General features: G+C 39.2%; 1 protein-coding gene across 4 annotated transcripts in view; it reads right to left on the reverse strand.

Annotated features, from left to right (window-relative positions):
- CFAP47 (cilia and flagella associated protein 47) overlaps positions 1-16,518 on the reverse strand; it is a 548,331-nt gene that overhangs the window by 385,631 nt on the left and 146,182 nt on the right. For 3 of the 4 annotated variants that reach the window (XM_056556158.1, XM_056556156.1, XM_056556157.1), the window contains exons 29-31: positions 12,745-12,879; positions 1,908-2,127; positions 694-906 (exon numbers count right to left, since the gene is read on the reverse strand). In XM_056556158.1, coding sequence (XP_056412133.1) covers positions 694-906; positions 1,908-2,127; positions 12,745-12,879 — 568 coding nt within the window. The remainder of the gene's footprint in view (positions 1-693; positions 907-1,907; positions 2,128-12,744; positions 12,880-16,518) is intronic. The other variant, XM_056556159.1, reaches the window with a different exon arrangement.

Below are 16,518 nucleotides of genomic sequence, written 5' to 3' on the forward strand. Positions count from 1 at the left end.
TGTAGTGAGTGGATCTGGTTCTAGCAAATATATGGTGGGATAATACATATATATTATTTTTTATTCATTGTTTTCAGCTAGTCTGTTGCCCTTGCCTTGCCTTTGTTTTGTCTGCACTAGTTCTAGTATTACTTCATGCTTGACCTATCTTGTGTATTTTGACCCTTGGCTAAATGACCCGACTATTCCTCTGTTTTCCATATTTGTACTGCAAGTACTCTAGGTTTGGATTTGGTCCATCTGATTATTCTTTACTGTTTGTCTTTTTATCACCTGTGTTTTGTTTCTTGTGCTTTGCATGTTAACCTTTTGTGTCTTGACCTGCTTTCCTGACTTCTGTACAGTATTCTGTTTATTGTATTGGACTTTCTATGAGTTCCACTGTAGAGTAGGGTTCGGAACCATGGTTCGGGCCATCCAATTTAAGAGGTGGGCACCCAAAAGGCAGGGACAGTTGTCTGGGCGTGCTCAGGGCTACACTTTTCCTTGTCCAACATAACAGTAACAATTACATCTGATTAATAAATGCTAGTATTATTGCTGCAATGTCTTTATTTTATTGTTATACTGTGCATGTTTATTGTTTTTCTCTGTTATACATTTTTACTTAGAGTTTCTTTTAGAGTCCAATTACAATTTTTTACCATATTTTTAAAACATATATTTAAATCTATCCAAAATGTCAATGCTTACTTGAGGAAAGTGAGCAGTGTCGCATGCTGCCAGTGAAGCTGTAGGACTCTTTCTGTGGGATCAGAGGGCAATGACTGACTTGCAGTAATTCCAGGCAGCATCTGTCCACTCAGGTAGAACAGCATGTCATAAATGGTTTTTGTCTGCTTGCCAAGATTTATTGTTTTCGGTGCCTTTCCTTCAGACTTTGACAACTTGACTTTGCATACACCGCTAAAAACAATAGAAATACATAAACAGTGAAAATAAAAAACAAGTTTCTTGCAACAAAGGTCTACATGAGAATGTTGAAATGCCCTTTTCACCTGTTAAAAATACTATGGTTCATAACTAGTAGATACTATAAATTAGTAAACTCACTAATATAGATAAAAAAAAAACACCTTGGCAAAAAGATAATATAAAATTATAATAATAAAATTCCAAACATAACGCATGCAACTTTTGATGAATTAGGTACACTTACACATAACTCGAGCCTGGTAGGTTAGTTTTAAAAATGTGTGTAGCTAAACACAGTGATACAACTCCTCCCATGTCTTTTATTGAGCACATTAAGTAAACATCAACAGTGCAGGGACAAAAATAGCAAATTAGCAAAATGTGTTAAGATTGGATTGGAAAAGAGCACTATATGGCTATCTTCACACAGTGTAAAACAAGCCATATTTATTTCAAACATCTGCAATAAGGAATGTTCCGAAATTCCCCCTTAACTCAGTTCAAATCATTTTTAAAGCTGCAAGAAATGTTTGGTGGAGTTTAAAGGGGTACCCCCTCAATGCAAGTCTATGGAAGTGGGCGTGGTGACCATCATGCCCCCTCCCATAGGCTTGCATTGAGGGGGTGTGGCCGTGACATCACGAGGGGTGTGACCGACCCTGCAGTGCGAAAACAGCATTCAGGACATTTAGTTCCAAACGCTGGTCAGTGGAGTACCCCTTTAATGATGTTATAGGGGGATCTAAAGAATATAACATTTACGGGTCACTGTAGATGTTTATTAAATGTGTTTAATAAAAGAGATGAAAATGACACAATCAGTACAACTAGATAACTACAATTTCCTAGAAATAACATCATTCCAAAGGGCTCATTTACTTTTTTGTTCAACTGTACACATGAGTCTCAGTATAGCAAGACATAATTATATAAGACAGAGGATAAACATGGTCACAGGAGAAGATCTAGATGTTTTTTTAACTTTAATTTACCTCCATAGAGATTGTGGAATCGTAATGGGATTGCAGCCAATAGCCCATCCATACAGGCTAAACCAGGTTTGCACTGAGGATAGAACTTTCTCAAAAAACATCCATTCTTCAGAGTCATCTTCAGGGTAAAATGATAGCTCAAGTTTGTCCTTTAGTGTTTCATACTGATTCTCCTTATCTTGCATTTGTGTTCTTTCATTTTCCGGCACAATACCATCTTCTGAAATAAATAATGGAAGACTTTACAATACTGGAAACATGGAGAAGGACCACATAATCCATCTATTCCACCCTTATAGGATTTTCTTTTTAACCAGGCATGTTTACATTCACTTATATTGGATTTTCCACCACATTTGCACAATATTTTCTGGTATTGCTTCTGATTGCCCCCTACATAATCTCAGATTATGTCCCCTTGTTATTGTCTTCATTTTTTTATTTTTTATTTTGTTCATGGTGTTGTGGTATTTTTTGCACAAAGGGTACTAGGTCAAGCACCCTTTTGTTCACCACATTATAACCAAAAATAATGTTTACTAAATAAATAAATAAAAAAGAATATTGAATTTTTCTACAAACCAAGTACTTAGGCTGCATTCACACCTCGTTTTCAGCCTACAGTTGCCGGATCGGGCTGGAGGAGGGAAAAACCGGGTGCTCCCGTACCCCAGCCAGACCGACGCTGAAATCCATTTACTTTAATAAGCCAACCGGAGTCAAACTGCGACTCCGGTCGGCTCATTTTTGACGCTTATGCGATTTCCTGACCGAACCTAAAGCCTAAAGTAGTATACTACGGTTTTAGGTCCCGTCACAAAACCGGATACAGGTAAAAAATGAGCCGACCGGAGTCACCATTTGACTCCGGTTGGCTCATTGAAGTAGATAGATTTCAGCCCCGGTCCGGCTGGGGTACGGGAGCGGGAGCGCCTGGTTTTCCCCTCCCCCAGCCTGATCCGGCAACCGTAGGCTGAAAACGAGGTGTGAATGCAGCCTTACTTATCTTTTGTGACATTGCTATAACCGTAACTCTTATGAGCAGAGCCCTCATTCTGCTTGTTTGAATTGTTGATCAGTGTGTTACTATGAAATGTCTCATTTTGTCTCTAAATGTATCTTTTGTATTGGTAAATGCAATGAAATATGTTGCTGCTGTATAAACAAAGACTACTATTATTATTCATAATAACACACTTCTCTCCTTTAAAGGTTGGGATCTTGTCCCCTCGTCCCCCTCTTTCCCTCAGTATATAGAAAATAAGTTCTTTAAAGAAGTACTCTGTTGAAAGCATCTAATCCCCTATCCAAAGGATACCCCCGCAATCTCCGGGCTAGCAGCGGCGGCGTTCAGAACACGGAAGCTTGCAGCTTCCGCGTTCATGACCTCCCGCCACACCCCCACCATTCATGTTACGGCTAGTACATAGTACACAGCCGTCACGTCTCCTCCCATAGATGTGAATGGAGGGGGCGTGCTGGCTTGTGATCAGTCATCAGTCATCGGGCAAGGAGCAGAGTTCGCTCTGTGCACCAAATGACAGGAGTGCTGAGCCGGAGATTGCGGGGATCTAACATCTTATCCCCTATCCTTTGGAGTACCCCTTTAAGTCTGCTACATGATAATCTCCACTGGCAAATGATGTAAAATCAAAATATTTAAAATCATCTTTGTTTCCCAACTGCATTGTAATCCATAAAGTTAAGTAAAGAATAAATGTACTGCTTTCTGAGATAATGTTATTAATGGTATTAATCTAACTGAAAAGCAGTTTCCCACTATTATGGTTAGCTTTCACAGTTGACTAAGGCACTGGATGAAACAACAACAAGAAAGTTTATTTTACAGTTTTGTTCTCATTAAGCACTTGATGATTGAATGTTAAACTTTGCACAAATTACCAAATAAATTACATTGAGCTGATTTTTTTTTTTTTCTTCCGAGCAATGTTGTAGAGAAATACTGCGATAGAATAAAACATCCCTGAGTTCAATAAAATCTACTGGTAATACATTTGAACAGATACATAAGGTTCTAAAAGTTTGTGTGCACCATATAAGAAACAGATCACCACTGATGTATATAATACTAAACCTCCAAAAAACAATTAGCTATGCTGAAATGGACACAAGACCAACATCAGGAACTTTCACAAGATGGCATAGTAAACATTCATTTCACTGCATCTATGATAAGTAAGGTCTAATAGGAATGCAAGAAATATATAAAGAGCCACCTATAATTCACATAAATGGATTTTCTAGAATAAGCATTACATTTCTGTGGAGGATAATTCTGCCCACTCATTGGAGCTGTAGAGGAAATGACCATTCAGCAACCATTCCCGTGAGACTCCTAACTGTAGGACTATAAAAAGAGCCAGTCAATCCTTTCAAAGCACCACTCAAATATCAAGAACAACATATTCAAAATGAATTACCATTTATTCACCACAACATATTAGTAAAGGTGGTTCAAGACAATTAATGTACACATGAACAATGACATAACAATTTTAGTGTGAAGAATAGATCAGATTGGGACAACTAATCTTATCCCTATCTGGAATGCCTGCCTGTCATACTGTAGGTCCCCTGTCCTAGTGACCTGGGCCTACACCAGAACCTCCTAGTAGACCCTAGGCTAGGTGGGGGATACCGAAATTGTAAATGGTATACAGATATAATAATGACAGCTGTGACATGAGGACAGTTCTCTGAGCGGACGCCACCTCAGCCAGGTGCAATCCTTTCCCTCTGGTCTTCCACTGGGCAATCGTGACCAGACCCAGTCTATATCTAATAGACATCATCACCAGACCAGTTGCTTCCATATTGGTGATCACCTACTACCAAGGATTCATCAGCTACCCGGTTACCCACATACAAGATCAATGTGCCTATAATGGAACTGTCCATACTTCTGCCACTTATCCTCCTATACATCCTCTCTGAAGATTATCCAGTGTACGCACACTATCAAACATCTTATTTCTACACATGTGAAGGCACACGGCATTGGTATGAAGGGTCCCCAATGACCCCTCTCCAAGTATTCTTTATTAATCCCTGACGAGTTACCTGTAGTAATACAGAGTAGTGAAACGCATTGGATATGTATGGTTCTACTCATAAATGCATAAACATATCTTAAGCTATGCTTTATAAACAAATGTCTATCTCTGGTGTATAAATACTGTGCTATACCCCTGGCCATTACCCACGGGTTTAATTACTCCTGTACCTACCGCATGTTACTGGTTCTCTTGTGATATATCTGTGCGTTTGTACATTCACCCCCAAAATATTGGGGTTATTCCCTGCTGTCATTATTATATCTGTATACCATATACAATTTCGGTATCCCCCACCTAGCCTAGGGTCTACTAGGAGGTTCCGGTGTAGGCCCAGGCCACTAGGACAGGGGACCTAAAGTTCGACAGGCAGGCATTCCAGATAGGGATAAGATTAGTTGTCCCAATCTGATCTATTCTTCACACTAAAATTGTTATGTCATTGTTCATGTGTACATTAATTGTCTTGAACCACCTTTACTAATATATTGTTGTGAATACATAATAATTCATTTAGAATATGTTTTTCGTCTATGATTTACCTAACATATTTCCCATTATCTAGACCAGTAACGTCTCTACAAGTTACGTCTATGCGCTCAAATCACCACTTAATCATTGATTCTGCTTGAAGATTTAAAATCCTTTATAGTACTTAAATGGGCACTGTCAGATACAAAACCTTTTTATATGTTGTACATCTTGGCAAAACATTAACCTTTCTAATAGACTTCATAAGAAATCATGGCTTATAAAATCATGGCTTTCTCCAAGCTAAAGCACAGGCATGGACAAAGTCCAGTAAGTGAGAGGGGCTAGCACTCATCTGTGCTCTCTCTGATAGCACTTCTCTGTGTTCTCTCCTGTCTGATAGGACTCCTCTGTGCTCTCTCCTGTCTGATAGTACTCCTCTGTGCTCTCTCTTGTCTGATAGCACTCCTCTGTGCTCTCTCCTGTCTGATAGGACTCCACTGTACTCTCTCGGATAGCACTCCTCTGTGCTCTCTCCTGTCTGATAGGACTCCTCTGTGCTCTCTCCTGTCTGATAGTACTCCTCTGTGCTCTCTCCTGTCTGATAGTACTCCTCTGTGCTTTCTCCTTTCTGATAGTGCTCCTCTGTGCTCTGTCCTGTCTGATAGTACTCCTCTGTGCTCTCTCCTGTCTGATAGTACTACTCTATGCTCTCTCCTGTCTGATAGTACTCCTCTGTGCTCTCTCTGATAGCACTCCTCTGTGCTCTCTCCTGTCTGATAGCACTCCTCTGTGCTTTCCCCTTTCTGATAGTGCTCCTCGGTGCTCTCCTGTCTGATAGAACTCCTCTGTGCTCTGTCCTGTCTGATAGTACCCTTCTGTGCTCTCTCCTGTCTGATAGTACTCCTCTGTGCCCTCTCCTGTCTGATAGCACTCCTCTGTGCTCTCTCCTGTCTGATAGAACTCCTCTGTGCTCTGTCCTGTCTGATAGTATTCCTCTGTGCTCTCTCCTGCCTGATAGCACAACGTTGTGCTCTCTCCTGTCTGATATTACTCCTCTGTACTCTCTCCTGTCTGATAGTACCCTTCTGTGCTCTCTCCTGTCTGACAGTACTCCTCTGTGCCCTCTCCTGTCTGATAGCACTCATCTGTGCTCTCTCCTGTCTGATAGCACTCATCTGTGCTCTCTCCTGTCTGATAGCACTCATCTGTGCTCTCTCCTGTCTGATAGTACTCATGTATGCTCTCTCCTGTCCTATCAGACAGGAGAGAGCACAGAGGAGTGCTAGCCCACCCTCACTTACTGATCTTTGTCCATGCCTGTGCTTCAGCTTGGACAAAGCCATGATTTTATAAGCCATGATTTCTCTAAAAAGGAAATGTAATTTTCTTATGAAGTATATTAGAAAGGTTAAAGGGTTACTCCGGTAGGAATTATTATTTTTTTTTTAATGAACTGGTGCCAGAAAGTTAAACAAAGTTGTAAATTACTTCTATAAGAAAAATCTTAATCCTTCCAGTACTTAACAGCTGCTTTATGCTCGACAGGAAGTTGGGTTGTTCTTTTCAGTTGACCACACTGCTCTCTGCTGACACCTCTGTCCATGTCAGGAACTGTCCGGAGCAGGAGAGGTTTGCTATGGGGATTTGCTTATACTCTGGACAGTTCCTGACACGGACAGAGGTATCAGCAGAGAGCCCTGTGGACAGACTGAAAAGAACAACTCAACTTTCTCTAAAGCATACAGCAGCTGATAAGTACTGGAAGGATTAAGATTTTTTAATGGAATTAATTTACAAATCTGTTAAACTTTCTGGCACCAGTTCATTTACATTTTTTTTTTCCAGTGAATGTTTAGCCAAGATGTACAACATATAAACAGTTTTTGCAGCTGACAGTGCCCATTTAAGGATAATAATCTGATGAGGGAAATGTAAAACTCTTTGCAACTTTCCTGGAGACCCATCAGTAGATTGTCAATAGACTCCTACCAGAGACTATAATATAACAGTAAAGCTACCACAATATTTACGAGGAAAACCATTCTTATCAAGTGCTATACACTATTTTCCTTTGCAATATCCTAATGATCCTTAAAGGGGTATTCCAGGCCAAAACTTTTTTTTTATATATCAACTGGCTCTGGAAAGTTAAACAGATTTGTAAATTACTTCCATTAAAAAATCTTAACCCTTCCAATAGTTATTAGCTTCTGAAGTTGAGTTGTTGTTTTCTGTCTAACTGCTCTCTGATGACTCACGTCCCGGGAGATGTGCAGTACCTATGTGGATTCTCCCATCATGCACAGCTCCCGGGACGTGACATCATCATTGAGCAGTTAAACAGAAAACTTCAGAAGCTAATAACTATTGGAAGGATTAAGATTTTTTAATAGAAGTAATTTACAAATCTGTTTAACTTTCCAGAGCAAGTTGATATATATAAAAAAAATGCTTTGCCTGGAATACCCCTTTAACCCCCTAATGAGGCATCGATTTTTCAGTTTTGCGGTTTTATTTTTTTTCCTCCTTGCCTATCCTTAACTATTAAAATTTTCCATCTACAGACCCATATGATGACGTGTTACTTTTGGGAACAATTTTACTTTCTTGTGACATTGCTAATTTTAACTCAAAATCTACGGCAAAACCCCAAAAAATTGTTTCAGGGGAGAAATGAAAGCATAAATGCAATTTTGCTAATTTTGGGGTGGTTCGTTTATAGACAGTGCACTTTATGGGTAAAATGACACATTATCTTTATCCTCTGTAGGTACATACGATTACATTAATACCCAATTTATATAGGTTTTGCTATATTTTAGTACTTTAAAAAAACTATAACTTTTTGTAAGTAAATTAGTGTGCAAATTGTCCTCTTTTAACCCCTATGACATTCTTACTTTTTCATATATAGAGCTGCATGAGGGCTTATTTTTTTAGGTAGTAAAAAACTTTAAAAAAAGATCTTCTGCTCACATTTGCCTTGCGTGCTCGAATCCTCACTTAGCTTAGTGATGAACGCTGCAAACGATAAGGAGGAAGTCTCGATCCAGCACTGATAAAATGTCCACATTTATTGGAAAGTAATGGAGACAACACGCCACCATGACATACACAACTCAGCTAGAATGGACGCGTTTCGAGCACATATGCGCTCATGATCACCACTGCATTTGTGTGCCCCTCCACCCTTACATGAAAAAATCACACCGGGGTGGAAAGGGTAAATTTAAAGTGAAATGCTTCTAAAACATGTGAGTCTACAATACCAATTAAAAAGCAAAAATTCACTGATACAGGTAACAATTTTACTATATGCTTAATCTTATTAGGCATATTTGTTAGGTACTATATCTAGCATTTTCCTTTATCGCCATCATATCATTAACAACATTGTGTATATATATATATATATATATATATCGTACTTATAATGCAATATTAGCAGTACTAGTTTACTTACGGTTAGTTGTTACCTGTATCAGTGAATTATTGTTTTTTAATTGGTGTTGTAGACTCACATGTTTTATTTTTAGAAGCATTTCACTTTAAATTCACCCCTTCCACCCCGGTGGGATTTTTTTCATATAAGGCTGGAGGTGCTCACAGGTGCAGTGGTGATCATGAGCGCACATCCATTCTAGCTGAGGTGTGTATGGCATGGTGGAGTGTTGTCTCCATTTCAAGTTGTTTTAAAATATTTCCAATTAATGTGGACATTTTAGCAGTGCTGGATCGAGACTTCCTTCCAAATTTTTTTTAGGCATTATCTGCAGTTTTACGCAGCATCATTTTTGTTTTGTTGGGATTTTTTTTTATTGCGTTTCAATTATTTTTTTCGGGTATAAGAAGTGACCAAAAATCATCAATTCTGTACTTTGGAATTTTTTTTTTATGTTTACACCATTCACCGTCCATTTTCATTAACTTATATTTTAAAACACCTGACATTTCTCTGCTTGGTGATACCAAATATGTCTATGTTTATCTTTGTTTACAATTTATTTGAAAATTGAAAAAGAGTGGTGATTTAAACATTTTTTTATGGGAGAGTGAATTCACTTTATTACATAAAGCAAGCGGTTGCTGCAAATGCAGTGAGGGAGTTTAAAGTGGGATTAAAGGTGGAAAACACTTTTTTTCATATCAACTGTCTCCAACAAGTTTTTGTAAATTACTTCTATTAAAAAATTTGAATCCTTTTAGTACTTCTCAGCTGCTGTATACTACAAAGGAAGTTGAGTTGTTCTTTTCTGCTGACACCTCTGTCCATGCCAGGAACTATCCAGAGTTGAGAACAAATCCAAACAGCAATCCTCTCCTGCTCCAGACAGTTCCTGACATGGACAGAGTTGTCAACAGAGAGCACTGTGGTCAAACAGAAAAGAACAACTCAACTTCCTCTGTAGTATACAGCAGCTGATAAGTAGTGGAAGGATTAGAATTTTGTAATAGAAATAATTTACAAATCTGTATAACTTTCTGTAACCAGTTGATTTGGAAAAAAATAAAAAATGTTTTCCACCAGAGTACCCCTTTAAGCATGTATGGGATAGGCATAAAGCTATCCTTCATAAAGGAAAGGAACAAGGACTATTGATAGTATTCAGAATATTGGGCAGACTAAATGGGCCACATGGTTCTTAGGGTGCATTCAAACCATGTTTTCTTCATACGGTCACTGGATCCAGCTGGGTAATGTGAAAACCGGGCGCTCTCGTATTCCAAAAATTAGCTGAACAGAGTCACTATCTGACTCAGGTCGGCTCATTCAAATGAATGAGATATGGGCCCGATCCAGCTGGGATACTGCAGCGCCCGGTTTTGACAATATCCAGCGACCGTAGGAAGAAAACATGGTGTGAATTCACCCTTATTTGCGACACATTCTATGTTTCTATGAGAGAAAATTGGATTGCAAGAAAGCAAGTATGGACCCTCCAGCCGTCTTTTCAGCTGATCTGTCACTGGTCCTGTCGTGGTCTCAATTAGCTCCATCCCCAACCCACCAGCACTAATATTTTACTGGATTAAGGTCCCGCAAGTGACTTTGATTAAGGGACCTAAACGGTAAGTAGCCTCGCAGCGGCCTGTGATTATTGAAATAAGCCGGAGGTAGCCTGATATGGATCGGAATGATGACTGCTCCAAAGCCATTTTTCTCTTTTTTGAGAAATTAATTAACAAAATACTGCAGTCATAGCATTTTGTTTTACTCTTACATTGTTCAATTTGCAGGATAAATAATAAAAAAAAATGTATTGTTCAAGTTATTACTGAGGTATACCCTGTCATCATGCACAGCACAGCCGGGTACACAGACACCCATGGCAAGCTTGGGGACATTCATAAGACCAGTAACTGCCATTGAAACAATTTGTTTTGGAGGTAGGTGCCGATGGAGGTAAGCAAAATGCAGGTTCTTTTTACATGCAGCAGCCAGGATTCAACCACAGCATGTGAAGGTTTACTAAAGTGGAGGGTTCTTTGCTCCTGGTAGTTACAGTGGGAGACATCATACTAAAGGCCAAGCTCCTGCAATCCTTGCACAGGTGAGCCGCACAAGCTTATTCTAGCCCCGCCATTTTGGAAAAAGTACCCATAATGACCGCCGCAAAGAGGTTAATAATAATAACAATAATACTGATAATAACTCCACACTATTTACAGTGTTTATGTCATATTAGAACAAATTCTACTGATATAATATAAAAATGAAATACAAAAACTCATAAGCGAAAAGGGTGGAATTCTATTTTAATAATATACTCCTTTATTTCAACACTCTCAGGTTGACAAGGACATCAAGGAGCAGGGAAGGCAGACAGGATCTTGTGTGGGGGGGTTAGCAGTCACACGGGGCACCATGTGACTGCTAACCCCCTGCACAAGATCCTGTCCGCCTTCCCTGCTCTTTGATGTCCTTGTAAACCTGAGTCTTGAAATAAAGAAGTACCTGCTTGCATTACAGTTGGGGTGAGTGCTCCGTTATTACTCCTCTTCGCATGGAATATAGGTTTGAACTGTCTCTAAACGTGTAGCACCATCTGCATATACAGAGTACGCATTGTGTGTTGTGGACATCAATAAGTTTTGGCACCTGTACGGTCATATGTAGTGGTTGTTGCCGGATTTTTTTCTTTCTTCTGAGAGTGGTCTATTTTAATAATGCTAATTATAAAATCATTATCAGTCTGTTGGTGATTCTCTTGAATTATTTCCTCTAGGAATCTGGGAAGGAACTGTAAAATCATGACAGCTACACTTTATCTTAAGGATTGCTCTGTGCAGTATGTTTGAAAATAACAGAAAAAGTGTAAAGCAAATTGGAAAATAACATTGCTTTCCCAAATGAGTAGTCAGCCCTAACATAAAACCAAGTGCAGTGCAACATAAAAAGCATCACAGGTATAAAGTAAATCTCTTTCCAATAATGCATGTCTATATATTTCACTATTGGAATTTAGATGGAAAATCCATTTCAGCACTTAAGCCTTAACCTCTTCTCATACAATAAAGTTGTTTTCTTTTCTCATTGTATTTCTTTATACAGTACTGTTCTAACCCTATTTTAGACACCTCTGTACCAATCTGTAAACACTGTAATTTTCTTCTTGGCTCCTACCCCTGCCACCAGTGAACACAACATTGCCCCTATGTCAGAAACAGAGGGGTGCAGTGAAATGAGCTCTTTGATGTCAGAATCCTATCCCCAGATAATCCTATATGTGAGCTTTCTTCACTCTTGTTAGACTGGATTCACATATCATAGGGTTCACACACCATATTTCGGTCAGTATTTTAGACAAAAATCCAGAATGGGTTCAAAACACAAAAAAAGTTGCAAATCTATCCATTATAGATTTTCTCTCCTGCTTTTGGCTAAAATTCGATCCAAAATACTGACTTAAATAATGACCAAAATACTGTGTGTGAACATAGCCTTAATGTGATGTAAAGGAAAATGTACATCATGGTAACATATCTGTGTTTATATTTCTATGGTTGTTGAAGGTTTTTAGAACTCCTTTTATATCTTTACTTTATGTGGTTAGTTTTGTTCTACAATACTAAAATTTGATATCCAGACACTATTGGAGAGAGCATAGACACTTGCTTTACTTTCCATACCTGTAAATGAACCCGTTATTACTGTTGGCAGAATTTTATTTGACTATGCAGAGGATTTGGAGCTTCGTATAAGAAAAATAGAGCTACAAAAACAACTCTATTGTTTAACACTAGCATAGTTCCACACTTCTATGGGTTGTAAGCAATATTTTACTCACCTGAGACAGATTCTTCATATGTAGAGCTTGTAATAGCCCCAAGGGAACTGGAGGATGTGCTCTGAGAAGGTGTTTCTGGTATGTGGCAAGGACGAAGAACAGCCTCCCCCATGCCTCCATTTTTTCCAATTTGACCTGCATATTAAGCAAAAGAAACCATAGCGATATCAGTATATTACCAACACTGCCCAATTTACAAGACATCTCAAAAAACTGTAAGAATAATAGTAAGGCTCTATTTATGTTTTTTGTATGGAATATTCCTCCCCGACACATACATCCAGCAAAAGCATTCAGCGGCTTATGTTAGCCAGTAGATTTTAATATCTAATAAACAAACACAGCTACTTCACATACTGGCCAGTGTATGCCAAAGGGATGCTCTTTGGCAAACAAGAGTACATTGAGCATTATGAACACACCAAACGTGTTCACAAAACAAAGTGGAAATGGAAGTAAAACAGCTAGAGAGAGCCATTCGGAGGTTTAAGTTCAGGGGCACTGAGGTGTATTGCTCGTGAAGTGTGTGGCTATGCTCTGACTTAAAGTAAAGTTCATATACCAAGCGCAACTTCAGAAGAACATAGTCAGCAACTCACCACTCTGAATCTTCAGTCTTCTTTTATTGTACAAAGTACTCACAGTACATACAGCGGAGAGGGATAAGTGATGGGGGTACAGACAAGGCAACAAGCTCCGTTTCGCACTGGCAAGTGCTTCTTCCGGCAGTGGTGTTCTGAATCAGTGTCACAGATATACAATTAAGTGAACCACTCACAAACAATTACACCTACACACGTGATAGTATGCTATGTCCATTCTGTTATTTAAACCCAGAGGGCCTGTAGCATTGGTTCTGATAATCCAATGCGTTTCTCTCTGTAGGAGTTTTTTTATCTACACGTTCACCGGCTTTAGCTTCAACTTTTTCTAATCCTACAAATTGCAGGACCTTCGGGTTATTATCATGTGCTTCGCTTATGTGGGACATCAGTCGGGGCGCTCCATGTTTTTTAATGCAAATGGAATAAAAATGTTCCCTGATTCGTACAAATAGGTGGCGACTAGTAGTTCCCACATAATATAAACCCCAATGGCAGAATATAGCATACAACATGGGGGACATTTATCATTGTTTGCTTTGGTAAGCGAGTTCTGTAGGCATTTTTTTTTTCGCTTTGGTTTTGCTTATGTGTTACATATTTATTATACTATCACAGGGGGATGATAAATTTGGCTCACATAAGAAAAAAACAATAAAATCACTTTAGAATACCATTTTCTTAGTACACATAAGCAAAAAAAAATTATTTGTGTTTATTACATTCTTTTAACCACTTCCCCCCCCCCCCCCCCTAAATTTACTAACCCATTTTTTGTTTGTTTGTTTTTTCTTTTCATTTCAGATCCCTCTATCCTGTGGGCTACTTCAGATTTGGTGGACTACGAAGACCAAAGTTTTTTTGTTTAATATTAACAACATTTTGTAACAAGGGCTTATGGGGGAGTGTTTTTTGGAATAAAAGATTTTTAAGTGTGTGTTTTTTTATTTATTTACTTCACAGGCTTTGTACTGGAAGCCAGGGGGAACAACTCAACTGGCAGAGCAGCCCCAATGCCACTCAAACCAGTCCCTGGGCCGCACTTCCCCACAGACACATACAGCATGCTAGGGATGCTAGGGACCTACTACTTACAGGTGGCCGTGACATGGTTAATGGGCTTGCACTTCATGATCATAAAGTACACCAATGACCTGTTAGTTTAATAAATGTTGATGAGAAGAATTAGATCAAAGTGCATGCTGTGGATGTACGACCATGTCTTTTTTTGTTTTGTTTACTTTGCACTCTGCCCCTCCCCCTCAGCCCAGGCCTATAAAATTGTCAGGAAGCTGCATTAGGGCCCTATTCCTCCTGAATTCCAAGTCCAAGTCTCACACTGAGAGCACATGGTGAGTGAGCTTATTACATTTGTTCCCTGTTGCTGCCCCGGCATTGTGTCTGTGGGGTGGCGTGGCCCAGGGAATGGTTTCAGTGGCATTGGGGCTGCTCTGCTAGTTGGGTCATTCCCCCTGTGGGCACTGGTGTTTGGGCAGTGGTGGTCACTACTCAGTGCTGCACCAATTTATGCTAGGGATGCTAGGAACCCACTACTTACAGGTGGCTGTGACGTGGATAGCAGGCTTGCACTTCATGATCATAAAGTACACTAACGACCTGTTAGTTTAATAAATGTTGCTGAGAAGCATTAGATCAAGGTACATGTTGTAGATGTGCGACCATGTCTGGTGTTTCTCAAGTTAAATTCACATTCTGTAAATATAATATATAATATGTCAACAAAAAAATCTAAGGGTAGGACCTATTCACCATACAGTAAATTAATTAATTACGTGTCATTCAAAAATATATAGTGTATGCTATATTCTGCTCTTGTGGTTTCTATTATGAGGGAAAAACTAGTCGCCACCTATTAGTACGAATTAGGCAACATTTTTATTCCATTCGCACAAAAAACATGGAGCGCCCCGACTGATGTCCCACATAAGCAAAGCACAGTATAATAACCCTGAAGGTCCTGCAATTTGTAGGATTAGAAAAAGATGAAGCTAAATTTGGTGAACGTGTAGATAAAAAAAAAACCTACAGAGAGAAACGCATTGGATTTTCAGAACCAATGCTACAGGCCCTCTGGGTTTAAAGGGGTTATCCATGATAAGGTGATTTTAGTGCGTACCTGGCAGGCAGTAATGGACATGCTTAGGAAGGATCTGTGCTTGTCTTGGGTCTAAATGGCTATGTCATGAGATTACCATAACACTGTGGCTAGCTTTTTGTGAACTAGTATTTCCTGTTTGACCTTTCTTTTTTTTTACTTCAAATCTCACAATTCCATCAAAAGACCTGTGGTTTTCAATCAGGGTGCCTACAGCTATTGCATTAGTTGCAGATTGATCCCTCTCCCACCAAGCGATCCCTCCACCCATTGAAGCAGACAGGCTCCCTGTCATGAGCTGACTAGTGAGTCAGGTCTCGGCCGCATTGCAAGCTGGGAAAAATCTGAGACAACAGTCATTTTGTATGCAGATAAAAATAAATATTGGGGTGAAAATCACATAAGAATTGTGAGAAAACCGTCAAACACAGTTACAGGCACTATATTATGAACTACACTTACTTTACAGCCCCTGTAGCATAGTCAAATAAAACAAAATTCCTGGAATACCCCTTTAAATAACAGAATGGACATAGCAGTATGCTTTTAGCTTTTAGTAATGCCCATCCTTGATGTCAGATATCACGTGTGTAGGTGTAATTGTTTGTGAGTGGTTACCTGGTTCACTTACCTGTATATCTGTGACACTGATTCAGAACACCACTATTGGCACTATTGTGTGAAACAGAGCTTGTTGCCTTATCTGTACCCCCCCCCCCCCAGTCACTTATGCCTCTCCGCTGTATGTACTGTGAGTACTTTGTACAATAAAAGAAGACTGAAGATTCAGAGTGGTGAGTTGACGATTATTTTCTTCTGAAGTTGTGAAAGTTGAAACGGAGCCTAACTGTAATGACTATAAATGGTAACAATCCAGCACATTATTTTTCCATCACATTTTCCTTAACACCTTGGAATAAGTTAAAACATTTATGTCTTAAATGTTGATGCAAACATAACAAGTCTAGTAATTACAAAAGTCAAAGACTTGTCAATGTGAAGCTTTTTAAAAATGTAAAGATTGACTATTACTCCCATTTGCATCTCATTTGTCAC

This window comes from Hyla sarda, chromosome 2 (genome assembly GCF_029499605.1).
Source record: "Hyla sarda isolate aHylSar1 chromosome 2, aHylSar1.hap1, whole genome shotgun sequence".
Taxonomy (NCBI): domain Eukaryota; kingdom Metazoa; phylum Chordata; class Amphibia; order Anura; family Hylidae; genus Hyla; species Hyla sarda.